Here is a 16,742-nt window from a genome sequence, read left to right as displayed (position 1 = left end):
GTATCATGAGGTCTCCGTGAACTGAGAGACCGGCCGCCTAAAGTCTCAATCTTTGCTGGATCGGTTCCTCGTACTGCCAGAGTCGCCTTGGGTTTTCCACCCAGATCTGGCGGACCAAGTCCTGGTTGCCATTGCACCACCCTAAACACTGCTTAACGAAGCCAGCATCGTCTACTTGTCTGTAATTTTGGTGAATCGTTCGGTCGCCACCTGGGTTATACTCGACAGAGCCAGTATGTGGCCAGTCACTGGCCCAGACTATTTGGGTTGGAGCAGAGTGGATGACCTCTTTGACATAAGTGTTCAAATCAGGCAATCTGGGGAATCGATATGTGGCACTGAGCTTGATGTAGATCTCGCGACGACGCAAGGAGTCCATCAATTCACGATATCCTTCCTGCTCGACAATAGGGCGATCCTGGTCTGGATGGCCAAGGTGGTCGATGACGACTGGTATGGTGCCTTCGGAGGTACTCAACTTGGGGATCTCGTCGGCAATGAGCTTGAATTGAGGGAGACTCAGATAGAGCTGCAGGGCCCAATTGCGGGGTCGTAGGAGGCGAGCATACTTCTGTAAGAGGTTACAGAGATTGTCTCGATTTGGCGTCTGGCCGCCCGTCTTTAAATTGAGCCTGACTCCACGGACACCAGCGGTGTGCAATGCATCTAGCTCGGCACTAGTGATGGTATCCGGATCGATCACAACGACGCCGCGACCACGGCCACGGAGTTCGTTGAGGGTGTCGATGAGCAGCCTGTTGTCTGTTTTATAAACAGACACCTGAACCACACAGACGTGGGAGATTCCTATTGTCTTTTCAAAACGCAGCAAGTCATCGATGCTGGCTTTCTTGGGCCGGAAGAGATGGTCTGGGTGGAATGCGTATCGCTCCTATTGATATTCAGTTTGATTGCTCATGGGACAACATGGGGTCTCTTACCTCGTCGATAACATGCACATGTGAGTCCCAGGATCCGGGTGGAAGTATCGGCATTACGTCGGGATTGTTGCGGCTTGCTGGGGGATTGCTGGGATGGTTGTGGGCGGAAGCCATTGTGAGGAGCAAAAAGCAAAAAACTCTTATAGAAATATCAAAACTGATTACTGCAAACGCTGTGATGCTGGAAGCAAGAGGAAAGAAGCTGGTCTAATAATTGTAGTCTTGTAGTCGACAATAAACGAGAGAAAAAGTTCACAGACCGAGTCAAAACGTCTATAAGTAGTATCTACGCTCGGTTAAGTTCCGGCACAACACAGGCTGTGTCAAAGTGTCATGTGGATCGAGTGTGTGGCAGCGTACAAATATACGCATTGGACAACAACGTGTCCGGGAAGTTTACTCTGGAACATCATGCATGCGATCCATCCAGTGGAGGACTTTTTAATGCCAAATTCGGCAAGGACGGTGCACGTCTACAGCGCTCAGGTTCGTGAAGCCGCTGCCCCGGCGAGTGGACACCACTAGGAGAGATTAGCCACATAGCGATTCCTGTAGAGCAATCAGAACGTTTGATAATCGCTGAATAGTAGAAGTAATAGTAGAAATAGTATTAGTATAGCCAGGAAGAACTCCGGAGCGAGTCAAGCCGCGGCCATCTTCCGAGGACGCTTGCCAGTGCATGACTCAGCCGGAATAGGCGTTATCAGCCAATCAGCAGCCCGGTTACCGTTAAAGTTCGCAAAACTTCGAACACCCGGCCAATCAGCGGCTACCGACTACCCTATCGCTAGCCGAAAGCTCTGAGCGTCCTCCCATTTTGCCCTCGTTTTTCTCCAGACAGACCAGAAAAGGCCAGCAGAATCCGGGGTAAACCCTAGTATTGCCCTTGTCCGCAGTCTGGCTCTCCTCACACTCCCAAAACCTGGGGTAGTGGGGCCAGAAAGACCAAGCACAGTCGAATGCGCGCATATCATTGGTGCCGAAAATCCTTGCTGCGTCCGGCCTAGCCTGCATATTCTTCAGCATCTCAACTCTATCTTTTATTGCTCTCTCCTATACAATAATAACAACCATCAGGCTGCATGAGCACTGCGAACTGCTCCTTTCCACGGCCTGCGATGTCGTGGATCCTTGCCTCTACTTACCTGTCGTTCTAATTGTCTTTTATTGTCTCTTATAACATTACATACTGTTTCTCTCGTACATACTTGCATAGCGTGTTATTCCCTATCTTCTGTCGTTCTTTTTTCGTTGTACTATAATTTTCTAGCAATGTCGCCCACCATGGAAAAGACATCGCCAACAACTGACACATCATCCTCCAGCAACAATGACGACCATGCAGGCGATAACAACAACGCCAAGCTGGCGCCAGAGAACATCCAGCAGCAAGCACTGGCGGTGCTGAATGACAGCCCTGAATCACGCGCTCGTGAGCGCGCCTACATGCGGAAGCTCGACTGTATAATATTGCCAACTATTTCAGCTCTATACTTTTTCGAATATATCGACCGGGGGAACATTGCCGTATGTCAGACCTTTTTCTACTTATTTCCTTACTAGCCGGATTGAACGTACTTCTAACAGCAGTCCAGAATGCGAAGCTTTTGGGCATCTCGGAAGGCCACGATACCGCCAAAAATGGTGTCGGCCCCGGTACCGAAAGCCTTAATTCGACCCAATGGCAAACAGTGGTTATGATTTTCTATGTCGGCTTAGTGCTCTTTCAAGTTCCTGGTTGTTTGGGTTATCGTGTTTTTCCTCCGTCCAAGGTATATCTTCATGTCACATTCCGCAATCCGCTTGCTAAAAGATTTTCTTGGTACTAGTGGATCGCATTTTCCGTCTGTTCATGGTGTGTCGTGTGCGTATTGCAGACGGCCACATTCAATCTAGCTGGTCTTCTTGTTTGTCGGATTATGCTGGGTGTTTTTGAGGGGCTTTTTGGAACTGGTATCGTTTATTATTTGAGTTTGTGGTATCGACGCGATGAGCTGGGGATGCGAGTGTTTTGGTTTCTAGGGCCCACCGCCGTGGCTGGGTAGGTTTCGTCTTTTGTTTCTGTCAATACTTGCGATCTGACATGATAAAGTGCATTCGGCGGTCTCATCTCGTACGGTGTTGGACACATTAACTCTCACGTGCAAAATTGGCAGCTCTTGTTCATTATCGAGGGCATTCCGGGCTTCTTGCTCGGTGCATTCTGTTTGTACTGGTTGCCTGACAGACCTTTGAAAAACTCGCGCTTTACAGAGGAACAGAGTGAGGTTGCTATCGCACGGTACCGGCGCGATGCGTATGATCGTGCAGGCAAGATTCAGAAGAAGCACGTCATTTGGACGTTGACAGATTGGAAGGTATATATGCAGGGTAATTAACCCACTCTGGGTGTGACGGGAAATAACCTGGCCATGAAGCTAACGAACATAGCGGCTATTTACATCCCAACTGCGGCGCTACTTTCGTCGATTTCGGGCTTTTTGCCTACCCTTGTTCAGAGTACGTATTCCATTATATTCTTCTCCGCCCAGCCACGCTGACTTAAATAGATCTTGGATACAAAACTTCTGCCAGCGCTAACCTCATGACCGGTGAGTCGAGTTTATCTTGATGAACTGCGCCATTCTGACCTCGTCATATAGTCCCTCCCTACGCATGCGCTTTTGCTCTCATGTACATCACATCCTACACGTCCGACCGTTTCCGTGACCGTGGTTGGCACATCGTAACACTTTCGGTTGTCGCTGCGGTTGCGTATGTCTGTCTAGCGACCCTAGGCGAGGACAAACTGCACGCGAAATATGGAATGATGGTATATCAACTCTTTTCAGTAACTATAAAAAAGACTCGTGACTGATTACGTGTTAAGTGCGTTGCCGTCGCCTGCGTCTACTCCACCTATCCTCCTACCCACGCCTGGACAGCCAACAATTTCGGTAATGAAACTAAACGCGCCATCGGAATGGGTATCTATACTTCTATCGGCAATCTGGGATCTATTGCCGGCAGCTTCTTCTTCCCATCCACTCAAGGTCCTCAATTCAGACAGGGCCACTGGGTTTGCTTTGCGATGAGTGTCGCAACAGCGTTCATCTCTCTGGTAAATCATTTACTTCTTGCGAGGGCTAATCGGAAGAGAGACGAGAAATATGGCAAACCCGATAAGGATATAGTAATTGATGTTAGTGAGGAAGCAGACCGGAATGTAATGTTCCGATTTATTACCTAGATTCGACAACTACCAAGGCCATCTGTTTTGCTACTTGGTGTATACTATCGACGCCGTTTCAAGTATATAGTAACTAATTGACTGAAAGTATATAATTCAATATCAGAAACCTTTAAGTTTTCTTATTGATCCAACCTAGCCCTATCAGAGTAAAGTTAGAGACAACGGAGCGTGATCGCCCGCCATTGTCCACCCCGCCGGAAACTCGCCGGGAGCTGCGCCAGAAATGACAGGGTCACCTGCGAATCGGTTTAGCAATGATGGAGACGTATCTGCTTGTGCAGATTAGGCAGGTGTAGGCCGGGAAAAGAAAATAGAAACAAGTGTTTTCGGACTCTGTGGGTCAGCCTTGTTGTGCTGGGGCAAAGTATAGAAGAAATCGGATATCCACCGGGCATCGGCCTGGCAACTCGCCATCGGCCTTTTTGTATGGAATAAGTGCTACACATATGCTCCAAAGGCATACTATACAGTAGGGTTAATACAACCTCAAGCATCATTTTTTGCAGGCGGTCTTGGCAGATAAAGTCATTCTGGTTACGGAGCTCAATATACCGAACGATCCACCGGCGGCAGGGATTGGTGATTGGTGCACCGACAGTGATGAAATGATCTATGGAGCTCCATACAGTGCACTTAATTGATGACATATATAAACCTCTGGGTACAGTCCAACAAGAAATTCTGTCAGCACTGCTGCGGACCCCTTATGCATCATTGATCTTTTCAACCAATCTGCATAACCACCAGATATACCCCGTACCATTGCTTACAACATACAATCAGGCATCAAGCGAACATTCAGCAACCAGTCATGATACAAAACGGGAAAATGACCAACAAGACTTTTATCCCACCTTCTAAAACAACTTCCTTCGCCACCTCCCTACTGCAATCCGCATCTCTCTCCGCCGAACATGCTGCTGTCATCTCCTCCGCTCTCACCCTCGCTGACCTGCGGGGAGTTGACACGCATGGATTAAACCGGCTACCAGGCTATCTCGTACGCATCAAAACCGGTGCTCTCAATCCAAACCCGTCTTTCAAGTTCAACGCGAAAACCCCCGTGTGCGCGCTACTCGATGCTCAAAACACTTTCGGTTTTCTAGCTGCGCATGCCGCAGTTGAGTATGCTTGTGGCGTGGCAGAAACGTATGGGGTAGGGATTGTCGGAGTGAAAAATTCCGGTCATTATGGTATGGCGGCTACGTATTTGCTGCAGGCGTTCGAGCGCGGAATGGGATGTATGGCTTTTACGAATGCGTCGAGGTCAATGCCAGCTTGGGGTAGTAAGGAGGCTTTACTGGGCACGAGTCCCTTTGCTGTGGGCTTGCCGCCTGGCAGTAAGGAACGAGCGAAAGGTGGGAGGGGATGGGTTTTGGATATGTCGCCTGCTGTTGTTGCAAGGGTATGTTTCTCTTCTTTCTTTCGTTGCTTTATAATGATATTTTTGCCGTATTACTACGAGGTTATTATGACCGTTACTAATGCACTGGAAAGGGCAAAATAAGAAAAGCAGCTCGCCACGGCGAGTCCATTCCAGAAGGCTGGGCCTTGGACGCCACGGGCTCGCCAACCACTGATCCCAACGCCGCCCTGGCAGATGGTGCCGTCGTGCTACCTATCGGAGGCCCTAAGGGCAGCGGGTTGGCCATGATGATGGACATCTTTGGGGGCCTATTGACAGGCGCCAGTTTTGCCGGCGATGTTAACGATCAGTATAAAGTGGCAGATCAACCCCAGGGTGTAGGGCATTGGTTCATGGTTTTTAGACCAGATGTGTTTCTAGATGGTGGTGACAATGGTAGTGAGGGAATGGAGGAGTACAAACTACGAATGGATAAATTGTTTGACCGCGTCAGGAATAGCGAGAAGGCAGCCGGGGTCCAGAGGATATATACATCTGGGGAAATCGAGGATGAGGTGGAGAAAAATAGAAGAGAAGAGGGGATTCCGTTCACAAGCAGTGAGATCGACACACTGAATCGGATTGCCGAGGAGTGGGGAAGCCAGGAGCGGTTGCCTTGAGCTTTTGCTTGTTTCTATCATTATTGAACTTAGAGCTAGTAGTGATACACCCTAGATACTCCCACTTGATAGACATCAATAGATTGACAGGATTGCTTGCCGGTCAAAGTCCGACGTGTGGATAGTCCGAGAAAAGGCCCGAAATGAGCCCCGCGCGGAACATTTCCGATCAGGTGATGAACGTAATATCTGGGTATTGTAGTTATTGACTGGGTACTTATATGGCAAGAGTGTGTATTGACTTGACCTCGATGATCGATCACGTCTCGTGGAATTGAATTTAATGTAAAATGGCCAAGCTCTATGTACTCGACCCGTACCACCCGGACGCCCTCTCCAAGCTCCTCTCTACCCCCAACCTCACCACCATACTTCCCAATGATCCCGCTAAGCAGCAATGGAAAGATGATGCAGTAGCAATCATGCTACGCTCTGAGACACGTCTCACAGAAGCTGATATTGCCGCTGCTAAAAATCTAAAGTTCATCCTCAAACAGGGCGTTGGAGTCGACAATATCGACTTGGATGCAGCCAAAAAGTATGGCATACAGGTCTTCAACACGCCGGCTCTAAATAGTGAGGCGGTTGCTGAGCTATCAATTGCTCTAGCTTTGGCAGTTGCTCGGCGAGTAACCGAGATTGACCGACGGATACGCGCGGGAGAAAAAATAGTGAGGTCGAAGATGTTAGGTCGAAGCTTATTTAGGAAGGCGATTGGCATCGTCGGCATGGGTAATATAGGTCGAGTTGTTGCCAAGAAGTGGATCGGTGCAATGGAAGGAAATGTCATTGCATATGACCCATATGCACCGGAGGATGCGTGGAAGAATAATAGTGATACTATCGCTCATACTAGAGTATATCAGGTAGAAGAGCTGCTGTCTGCCTCTGACGTTGTCTCGCTGCATGTGCCACTGACGAGTTCTACGAGAGGACTGATCGGATCGGAGCAATTGAAGATTATGAAAAAGGAGGCAATTCTGCTCAATTGCGCACGCGGAGGTGTTGTCGATGAAAAAGCGCTGCTTGAGGCGTTAAAAACCGGCGAAATCGGCGGTGTCGCACTTGATGCCTCCGATGTCGAGCCTCCGACAGTGGAGGTATACGGAGAAGGACTGTTATCCTGCGATAATGTGATAATGACACCGCATATCGGTGCAAGTACAATGGAAAATCAGAGTGCGAGTGGGATTGCGGTCGTCGATACTTTGTTGAAAGTTCTTGGGGGTGAAGAGGTGCCTAATAGATTAGTTTGACTTTCATGTTACGATTACAAAAGTGTAACTTATGAAACCTTTTTCGGCTTTAAGTTTTAATTCTAATATACATATAAATAAAGTATGCATAATATGCTGTATATATACTCTATTATTACTATAGCTTATTAAGATTATTCTACAGAAATTATATCTATAATAAAACACAATAGCTAGTTTATTCCAATATTCCTTCTTTATTCTTTATTAATAAAATATATTAATGTAAGCTAGGGCTTTAGGAACCACCCTAACCAACAAGGCCAAAAAGACCAACCTGGGGGTGCCAGACTATTACCAAACCTACGTGGCTTGAAGACTAGGTGGAGAACGCCATGTTGGTGGACCAATGGTGCTCAATCATCACTCTTTCCTGTACCCAAAGGTGCTCCGTTTAAACCAACGTTTACATTTTTTTTTGCAGACTGTTTAGTGGATGGCGGCTTCACTGCCCATTGCTTTCTTTGTGCTGTCGATATCCGAGTTTGACTAGTAATAAAGGACTCGACATGTTGAATAATATCTATACATAACGAATTTAAAGAAGAAACGTAGTCTGTTCGGGGTTGATGGGCTGTGAAAGGAAGGCGTGTAATTTTGTACATGAAACTGCGCTGAAGTGTTTTCAACCGTACTTGAGGGAACTGTTCCCAGAGACACTTCAGTCAATCCCAGAGACGACCCAATCGACTCCAGGAGCGTACAAGCCGGCCCTGGGAAATTTGTTGCTCCTAATGCATCCAATGTATTGACGTCATTATCGAGCGGATTAACTAAGCTGCCTGCCCAGGTAGTCTACTCGATGATCACTTGAGGACAAAAATTCGAGAGCTACCCTATAGAGATTAAGAGGCCGACCGCACGAAATCAAAAAGCTGGACTCGAAATAGTATAATCAATTGTAAAACCAGTGGTATGATGTGTGAACAAAATACGAAGATATAAGCCAACTAACTATCGTAGGAAAGCGAATCAGGATATCGGATAACAATTTCCGACGACCTCGGAATTAACTCACCGTTTACCCATTCCAAAGACCTTGGAATCTCAATACCAACAGAAAGTGATTGATAATCAGTGTCAGCCCCCCCCGTCTGCTTCAACTTTCCAAGGCAAACCTTGCAGCTTATAAGCTGCACGCTTTCGTATTGCTTTTTGACATCTACTTGAAAATTAAAAACCAGTTAGTCGGAATTTACTTTTCTTTCTTTATACCTAAAAAACGCATAATGGGTTCCAACAATTTTGAGATCTTCCACCGCCAGGCGTTGCTCCAAGACGACCAGGAAATCCGCCTTTTCTTTACTGAAGCACAGCCTTCTGGAAAGAAAAAGGGGACCATCCTCTTGATTCACGGCTTTCCTCAAACCTCCTATCAATTTCGGCATGTCATTGGGCCACTTTCTTCGGCGGGATACCATATCATTGCCCCAGATTATCGAGGTCACGGCTACTCGTCTCATCCTTTATTACCAGTCGCTTCATTTAGCAAAAAGGAGCTCGCAACTGATATATTCCGGCTTGTGACCCAATACCTTGGTATCAAGGATAAGATCCATGTCGTCGGCCATGACATTGGGGGTATGATTGCCCACGCTTATGTGGCACAATATTCTCAGCACGTGGAAAGTATTGTATGGGGAGAGTGCCCTCTTCCAGGGACGACGCTCTTCGATCAACTGAAGCACTCGCGCACCCATTGGCATTTCGACTTCCATGGTCATAATCCAGAGATTGCAGTAGCATTGGTCACGGGGAAAGAGAAGATGTATCTGAAGCATTTTTTCGATCGTCTGACGCAGAATCAGTCAGCCTTCACACCGGAAGTGGTCGACTTCTATACGATGCAATATGCCATGCCAGATGCTTTAAGATGCGCCTTTTTCACCTACAGCTCTTTCGGAATCGACGCCGATGACAACAAAGCCTGGCGTGAGAGAAATGGAAAGGTCACAGTTCGCAATATGGTCCTATCCGGTGACAGAAGCTGGGCTGCGGATGGCGCGGAGTCGATGGCAAGCGAGATGTATGTTGAACCAAAAGTTGGTATCGTGGAGAACAGTGGACACTACCTCGCTGAAGAGAATCCTGAAGCCTTTGTGAGGGAGATTCTGGGCTTTGTGGACGTCTAAATCTTGTGCCATCTCCGAGTTGTGCATTATATATGATGTTCTTCTAACAGCAACTGTGGTTGAATACTTCGATCAAAAGTCGAACTCCTCAGTGACTGACCTATCTACGCATTATCTTGGCAAGGGTTCCTATAGACTTGAGCCTGTGTAAAGTCCACATGTAACGGGCTGGCGCCCAGTAAGGATCATGTCAAACTTTTAACCACTATACCAAAAATGGCGCAACCCTTACTTAGTAAGGATTTCTAGTGGTATTATAGTCGGATATTTTTTCTGCCACACAGTTGATTGCAAAAACGGAGCATTCTTTTACTCACTTCAATTGTTTAATATGTTTAACGCTAATAATTATCAGGTAAAGAGCCGGAATATGGATATTCGAAAAGTTTCACTTGACCATAATTTACCACAAAACAATATGACATTATTTGAAACTCTCAAACAACCTAGAAAAACAGTCTACACTTGCAGATTACATAGGCAGATAGTGAATGTCCTCAATGTGAAAGGTATTTTTTCTGCTTGTACTTTGCCAAGTCACTGGCTCTGCTAATTTCAACATTTTCAAAGCCATTTTGCAGTGTATGGACTAAACGCCTCAATGGAAACAGAAGATGCTGGCCCATTTCCAAATCACTTCTAGCAGACATAAGATGCTTCAATCTCAAAGGAATATCTTCGATAGTTGTGAGGTCGATCATGTTATCTGGTGAAAACATACCCTTGTCCAAGATACATTGTCTGTAGCCATCACTGTACCATAAATGTACTGATAGCTTAAAGCTGCCAACAAGCCGAATTTCCTTAGATCGGTACCACTGGAGTATCTTATCAGAGAGCCTGTCATGACTAGTTTCCTGAAAGTCGGTCTCAGATAGATCCCATTTATCATGTAAAGTATTCCGTTTCTCTGTCTCCTGGACATCAACAAGGATAACAAGTTTGATTTTGCTATCACTCCCTTCTAGCCATCGCCGGGCATTTTCAAAGAGCTTGTTTGTAGGCTCACTAATGCCAACCTCTAGAATAACAACTGGCCATTTAGATCCAGACTTCATGAAAGACGCATCTGCTTGTTTTGTGGAGCCACTAAATTTTTCAACCAATGAACAATCTAAGAATATAGTTATATTTATGAAATAACACATATGAGGAAATATATCTAACAGTTAACATACCTACGCTGCCAGTTAAGAAGTAGAACGAGCCAGTAGCGGCACTCATTCTATCTTCTAAAGGTCCTAGAAGTCTCCTGCTAATTAAACTGACTTGCAGCTTCATGCATCCATCTTGGACCCCCTTTCAAGGTAATATATGCATTCTGAGCATTATATTCCACGCCACGAATATTGTTACCGACTCTGTCAAGCCAGTTTCAATATTCAGTAAGAGAGACTTTGAACTTGTGAATAACAAGGGAACGCTCAGAGATATGTCACAGCTCAACAACATCATCAGCAGAAAGATCATCTAATGAGTGAATGCTGTCAAGAATGTGATCGATTTGTTGCGGTGCCTGATACTCCATATTGGCAGTAATTGATGGCTTCAGAGAAACTGTTTGATGAACATGGGTCTTTGGCACATTTTTATATGCTGAAGAGCAGGTTGGCGGAATCATTTGGATTGTGAAGATCGTCAAAGTGACTCCTCGTCGGTGGGTCTGTAGTAGCTCGGTCATTGGTTTAGTATTAAGAGTCAAACCACCTGACGTTCAGATCTACAGATTCTGACTAATCGAGTATTGGGAATTTGATGTTTAAGAGAGAAGATGATCAGTTGAAATTTCCTAATTAGCAAAACAGATATATAAATATGTAAGGGTAGAGTTATAAAAGCCATTGCATTTCATTATTCATGATTATCTCTGAAATATCTATATTCATCTTTCTATAGTTCATTATTTCCTGACGCTTTGAGGTCTCCTATGTAATAGTTGTCAATCTAAACAGTTGCAGGTTAGAACTTTTATTATAAAATAAAAGGTAGCTTTCATAGACCCATTGAAAACTCTTTCATAAGCAGCTTAGAAATCCAACAACACTATATAATGAGACGGGACATGTGTGACTTGCTGTAATTCCGTAAATAACTCTAAAGATCTATTCTTGTTGAAAGCTCCCTTTGTAAATAGTTGCAAAGGGCTTTATACTATGGTCTGTTTAGATTACAGTCACTATGGTGTATTTATTAGTGTTTGGAGCAATAGGCCAAATTGCGCTCTAACTTGATATAGGTAAACTAGCCTGTTTCATTACTAGATTTGCAAGGTACTGTATCATTGTTTATATATATCAGAGATCAAATGAAAAGGCCTGTCATCCTGATCAGCATTTAACTACTTTGTTGTTTGTTTAGTAGTCTTTTCAGTTAGCCTTTACTTTTAAGAGCCTAAACAATACTATATATATTTACTTATATATGATTTCTAGCAGGATCTTTATGTCAATTGCTCAATCTAGAACTTAATAATATCCCATTATCAGGCCTCGCCATGGGCCACCCGTGGGTAGGGATTCAGGACCCAGAGCTAGTCTACAAGTCGAATCCTGCTATCCAGATCTATAACCATATATTTATTATCTATCATAGGTAACCTATAGATTATTTATTAAATATTTATTTCTGTATAATTTTTATTTAGGACGTATTAATATTCCTTGCATTAAATCGGCTATCAATTTCCATCCCTCGGTGTTTTCTACATTCCGCATAAGTAGTTAAATTGCTACATGGCTTGACACAACTACACTGAAATCTAGCCACGCTTGCTACCCAGACTTCGGTCTTCGTTGTGCAAGGGGCCGAAAGAGTTTTCTCCGGGATACAGGATAATATTGAGAAATATTCCAAAAAAGTTTATTATAATTCTACTAGAGGCCTTTTTATTTGAATCTCCGCAGAAATTAAAGCAACGGATGTATCGAAATGGTCCAAACAGAATGTTGAAACCAGCTGCGTCAGGACATACAACTTACAAAGAGATCTTAGAAAAGTATTTGTTCTAAATACATGTCAATGGAAGAGGCTAAATTTATTATTAGGCGGCTGAAGCACGAATTGAAATCGGCAATCAGCAAGAGTATGATTTTAAATCCAGGGTGGTCACGAATCGATGTTGCACGTGACTTACGAAGACCTAAACTTGATGGGTGTATTCTATGGAAAACATTTACATACAGTTGACGAGCTGACCACACACATATGATTTTATGGAATCACATCTTAGTATAATTTGGTAAATATAGAATCAGTTGAGTTACGCTCCAGTTTTTGTCGATGGTCTGCTGTACCATTTACCCAAACCATTTTGAAAACAGTACATATCTAATTTAAATGTTGTTGATACACAACTATTAATATCTAGTAGATAGGTTTGGCTATTGCGGGAGAGGAAAGTTTCTGAGCGCGTGAGTGCTTTCATAATGCTGAGCCCTAGCCTTGTTATCCGGGACTTCCCCGGGGCATTTCTGATGAAGAGTAAAGTCTTTCTCGGTATCATCTATCCTGTACACATATTTGACCGCACTGGCCTTTCCATTTTTAAGATTTTGCAGGCCAGTCAAAACCCCTGCCAATCCCCCGAAATAACCTCATACGGGTGAGCTTTTAATCTTCCATCTTCCAGGATTCTTCCAAGAAAGCGAGACCAAAGATACCCAAAGTCTTTATGGGTCGAATGAATTCGAGGAACGGCACTATTGTAAGAATTTACGCCAGTTGGGTATTCAAAATCATCCTTATTCTTCGCGAACAGTTTGGGAGGCAATACTGTGCTAACGGTGCCATTATTCGGGTCTAGAAATCGAAGGGTAGTTTCGATCGTTCCTCCTTCGCTAATCGCATCAAATACATTAGAGATTTTGCTACCAAGTCCTTCTTTTGTGAGAATCTCCTCGACTTGCATGGCTATGGCGTCTTCGCCTTGGCGATAGTCTACCACATAGTCAACTAACGTGCTGGCATAGTCACTAGCCCGCCCGGCAATGCCAATAATAGGACTAAGGCCAGAGAGTCTGGCAAACTTTGCTGCAAAGGCACCAACAGCTGATGTCACACCGTAGACCAAAAGAGGTGTTTTCTTTCCTCCATCTACTCTGGGCCCTATTGTATCGTAGGGTGCAGGAATTTTCATGTCGACAAAAAGGGCTATGGCAGCTGTAAGGGCAGCAACAGGAATGGTGGCAGCCTCTTCAAAAGACACATTCTGTGGAATGTGGAAACTTGTCCAGTCGGGAGCCACTGCATATTCAGCAAAACTGCCGTTCTCTTTTCCAAACTCGTGAACTGCTGCTACTCGGTCGCCGGGCTTGAATTCGTAGACTTCTTTGCCAACTGAATGCACAATACCAGCAATATCGTCACCACTGTTATGGGGCCAGTTTTTCCTATATAGAAGTTTAGATCACTTTATACAAAAACGACTAGGTAGAGCGAGAAAACGGTACATACCACAGCGGGTATTTCCAGTCCTTAGGGTTGGTCCCCGATACAATGACTTTGATGACGATCTCCTTGCTTCTAGGATTGGGAATTGGGGTTTCAATGATCTCGATTCTCTCAATGGAGCTCTGAACAATTACTTGCTTGGGCATATTTGAGTATCTCAGATTTTATCTGGGTAGATTTGGCGTTTTCTTTTTAACAACTATTTCTCCCCGTATCTCGATTTTGTATTCTAAATATTTCAACTCGATGGCAAGCTTGCGAGGTGAATTGAATTTCTGCTTCGATAGACTAATTAAATCATTATCATGCAACTTCCGGTAGTTCATTCGATATTTATAACAAAAAGCGCCGGAAGTGATTTTTATTGTCATTGGGCTGCTGGAGAAAGGCAGGCGCTAATTAAAAACAGCCTCAGCTCCACTCCACGGACTTCCGCGGATGCCCCCGGATTTCCATTTTCTTCCACTGATCAATATCCGCTTCGGCTTTTAGGAGACAACCTTACACTTGAAATTCCAGTTATGTCGAGAAGCAGAATCGGTCCTGATCCCGTTTCGTGTCAGTCTTGCAGGTCGAAAAAATTGAGATGCAATCGAGTTCAACCGTGCTCAAACTGCACTTCACGTGGTATCACCTGCAATTTCCTTGTGCCCCCGCGAAGACGACGAATAGAGTCGACTTCAAAGACACACAACAATGCAGAAATCTTAGAACGCATTGAGCGACTTGAGTCAATCGTTTTACTGTCCCATACTTCGCAACATGCTCATCCTGCCAGACTACCGCCTGCCTGGTCCGGAACGGCTGACACGGTTACGCCCGACATCTATGAACAGCCTGAAAAGGACTTAGAATACCTAGAAAACGTTGGTACTAATGAAGACACACTTGTAAGAATCCACACGATATCACTTTCCTAGATGATTGGAGCTTTTATACAAGTCTTTAACGAATGAATAGCTCCAGCCTTTATCGAATGGTCTATCATTTACTATTCTAGACGCACACGATACTATCAACCAACAAGATCGCTTAAAAAGCACAGACCGTACTATAAAATTTCCTGCTTACTCAATAGCCGTTTCATTGTTTGAGAATTACGCGACTAGTGTAGACCATGTGTGTCGCATAATGCACATTCCAACAGTGCGATCCCTGATGAAGGCCGCTTACTTACGAATTTGTCAAGGCGAATCTGTTCCACCAGGCCAAGCTGCACTGCTACTTTCTGTTTTTGCTCTTGGCGCATTTTTCTGTCAAAATTTGGATAATCATAAAATAGTGACAAGTGACCGTGATGCTAGCCAACTTTCCAGCTTCTTGTGCAAGGAAGCTCTGGATGTGTTGGACTATTCGCATCAGAATGCTTCGGGCACTATAGAAGACGTACAAGCGCTGATTCTTATGTGTTATGTCACCTACCATCTTGATGGTTTTTCAGCAAGATATCGTCTGTTGCTGGCGCAGGCCTCCTCGATTGCTAGGGACCTTCGTTTACACAGATTAGATGCCAATGATCATTTATCTGAGAACGCTGAGGTCAGAACCCGGGAGCTGGTTGAACGCGAAGTAAAAAGACGAGTTTTCTGGCATATAGCAGCAACAGACTGGTAATAATGCCGCCTTTTCTGGAAATCATTCATTACTAACATATGAGCAGGTTACAGTCAGTCATTTCTGGACCCCAAGAAGGTACATATTTTATTCACCCACAACATGTGAATGTCCGACTCCCAAGAGATTGCAACGACGATGAAATATGCCTAGGTGAGAATAATGACCTAGTAGTAGAGCCTCAGCCAACTGGCATGACCTTCTTTCTTGAAAGAGTTCGACTTTCACATATCTGCCGCGAAGCGACTGATATACTTCCATTGGAGACATCAAAACTGGTACAAATTCCCTATGAGCAGATCATTCTTTTAGACAAGAAGTTCCAAGATTTTTTTTCAAGTTTACCATTTTTCTTTCGAATTGATTCTGAAAGTCGCCAAAAAAGCAAGCTTCTCGAGATTGTTTACACCAACATTGGCATTATGCGATACTGTATTACAACAGCGGCTCATAGCAGACGATGTAGACTGCATCAAAGATTTCTCCTTAGGCAGTTCTTCAATAACAGTTATGCTTACTCAAGGAAAGCGTGCTTAGAATCGGCACGAGCAATCATTCAGATCCACGAGGATCCACTACGAAAGGAGGACTCGACACCTAGGACAAAGGCACAGACGGGCATGGCAGTGCACTTTATACACCTAGCGCTTGTGGTCATGGTAATGGACTTATGCATTAATAAAGATATACCTGGCGAGGAAGGAAGAAAGGAAGAAGTAAAGGCAACTTTGGAAATACTTGAAAGGGCCAGAGATATTTCTCCCATTCTTGGACGATCATTAGACTCGCTCTATGAGGTTTTACGGAAGTATAACGTTTCTCTGTCGGTAACATTATCCGCAGATGCAAAGGAAGTGCCTGAACTTACCCCAGATACTGAAATTGGCAGCCTCGATCCTTTGTATCATGTGTACATGCAGTCGACCCAGCTTGAATTACACGGATTGGGTCCGGGTACCAATTTCGATGGGGTTTCACAAAACTCGCCTCAATTTGAAGCCAACCTCGACTTGATTACTTGGGATAACCTTTTCTCGGCGGTGGATTCACGACCTTTTTGACTTGCGAGTGTTGTCTCATGTCAATTCTATTT

At 44.7% G+C, this 16,742-nt stretch overlaps 8 protein-coding genes across 8 annotated transcripts; 6 read left to right on the top strand and 2 right to left on the bottom strand.

Annotated features, from left to right (window-relative positions):
• Positions 1 to 37: 37 nt before the first annotated feature.
• Positions 38 to 1,055, bottom strand: BGW36DRAFT_359671 (uncharacterized protein; the record flags this gene model as incomplete). Its single annotated transcript, XM_046214101.1, has 2 exons — positions 38 to 892; positions 942 to 1,055. The coding sequence occupies 2 exons, from the start codon at positions 1,053 to 1,055 to the stop codon at positions 38 to 40; spliced, it is 969 nt and encodes a 322-aa protein (XP_046072599.1).
• Positions 1,056 to 2,213: 1,158 nt separating this feature from the next.
• On the top strand, positions 2,214 to 4,170 carry BGW36DRAFT_359670 (major facilitator superfamily domain-containing protein; the record flags this gene model as incomplete). The annotated part of the gene is made up of 8 exons (XM_046214100.1): positions 2,214 to 2,468; positions 2,537 to 2,713; positions 2,819 to 2,982; positions 3,034 to 3,298; positions 3,359 to 3,440; positions 3,491 to 3,532; positions 3,584 to 3,753; positions 3,811 to 4,170. 8 exons carry the CDS (start codon positions 2,214 to 2,216, stop codon positions 4,168 to 4,170), a joined length of 1,515 nt encoding a protein of 504 aa, XP_046072598.1.
• A 799-nt stretch (positions 4,171 to 4,969) lies between these two features.
• On the top strand, positions 4,970 to 6,369 carry BGW36DRAFT_342124 (malate dehydrogenase). Its single transcript, XM_046213115.1, has 2 exons — positions 4,970 to 5,578; positions 5,671 to 6,369. The coding sequence occupies exons 1-2, from the start codon at positions 4,985 to 4,987 to the stop codon at positions 6,196 to 6,198; spliced, it is 1,122 nt and encodes a 373-aa protein (XP_046072597.1). The 5' UTR covers positions 4,970 to 4,984; the 3' UTR covers positions 6,199 to 6,369.
• A 119-nt stretch (positions 6,370 to 6,488) lies between these two features.
• On the top strand, positions 6,489 to 7,454 carry BGW36DRAFT_397511 (D-isomer specific 2-hydroxyacid dehydrogenase; the record flags this gene model as incomplete). Its single annotated transcript, XM_046218308.1, has 1 exon — positions 6,489 to 7,454. The coding sequence occupies one exon, from the start codon at positions 6,489 to 6,491 to the stop codon at positions 7,452 to 7,454; it is 966 nt and encodes a 321-aa protein (XP_046072596.1).
• Positions 7,455 to 8,683: 1,229 nt separating this feature from the next.
• Positions 8,684 to 9,586, top strand: BGW36DRAFT_359667 (microsomal epoxide hydrolase; the record flags this gene model as incomplete). The annotated part of the gene is made up of 1 exon (XM_046214099.1): positions 8,684 to 9,586. The coding sequence occupies one exon, from the start codon at positions 8,684 to 8,686 to the stop codon at positions 9,584 to 9,586; it is 903 nt and encodes a 300-aa protein (XP_046072595.1).
• Positions 9,587 to 10,083: 497 nt separating this feature from the next.
• On the bottom strand, positions 10,084 to 11,267 carry BGW36DRAFT_397510 (uncharacterized protein; the record flags this gene model as incomplete). Its single annotated transcript, XM_046218307.1, has 5 exons — positions 10,084 to 10,183; positions 10,235 to 10,700; positions 10,765 to 10,827; positions 10,856 to 10,947; positions 11,026 to 11,267. 5 exons carry the CDS (start codon positions 11,265 to 11,267, stop codon positions 10,084 to 10,086), a joined length of 963 nt encoding a protein of 320 aa, XP_046072594.1.
• Positions 11,268 to 14,522: 3,255 nt separating this feature from the next.
• On the top strand, positions 14,523 to 15,236 carry BGW36DRAFT_176703 (uncharacterized protein). Its single transcript, XM_046209686.1, has 2 exons — positions 14,523 to 15,154; positions 15,225 to 15,236. Exon 1 carries the CDS (start codon positions 14,557 to 14,559, stop codon positions 14,953 to 14,955), a length of 399 nt encoding a protein of 132 aa, XP_046072593.1. The 5' UTR covers positions 14,523 to 14,556; the 3' UTR covers positions 14,956 to 15,154; positions 15,225 to 15,236.
• BGW36DRAFT_359664 (fungal-specific transcription factor domain-containing protein) lies at positions 15,167 to 16,710 on the top strand (the record flags this gene model as incomplete). Its single annotated transcript, XM_046214098.1, has 2 exons — positions 15,167 to 15,645; positions 15,696 to 16,710. The coding sequence occupies 2 exons, from the start codon at positions 15,167 to 15,169 to the stop codon at positions 16,708 to 16,710; spliced, it is 1,494 nt and encodes a 497-aa protein (XP_046072592.1).
• Positions 16,711 to 16,742: the final 32 nt, after the last annotated feature.

This window comes from Talaromyces proteolyticus, assembly GCF_021365285.1.
Source record: "Talaromyces proteolyticus strain PMI_201 chromosome Unknown BGW36scaffold_6, whole genome shotgun sequence".
In the NCBI taxonomy this organism is placed as follows: domain Eukaryota; kingdom Fungi; phylum Ascomycota; class Eurotiomycetes; order Eurotiales; family Trichocomaceae; genus Talaromyces; species Talaromyces proteolyticus.
This window is presented reverse-complemented; position numbering and strand designations above follow the sequence as displayed.

What these genes read in the sequence shown, in the direction of transcription:
- BGW36DRAFT_176703 (XM_046209686.1), top strand. Translation starts at nt 14,557, where the DNA reads ATGTCGAGAAGCAGAATCGGTCCTGATCCCGTTTCGTGTCAGTCTTGC.
- BGW36DRAFT_342124 (XM_046213115.1), top strand. Translation starts at nt 4,985, where the DNA reads ATGATACAAAACGGGAAAATGACCAACAAGACTTTTATCCCACCTTCT. An exon ending in CGCCTGCTGTTGTTGCAAGG is followed by an intron (nt 5,579 to 5,670) that starts GTATGTTTCTCT and finishes TGCACTGGAAAG; the next exon opens with GGCAAAATAAGAAAAGCAGC.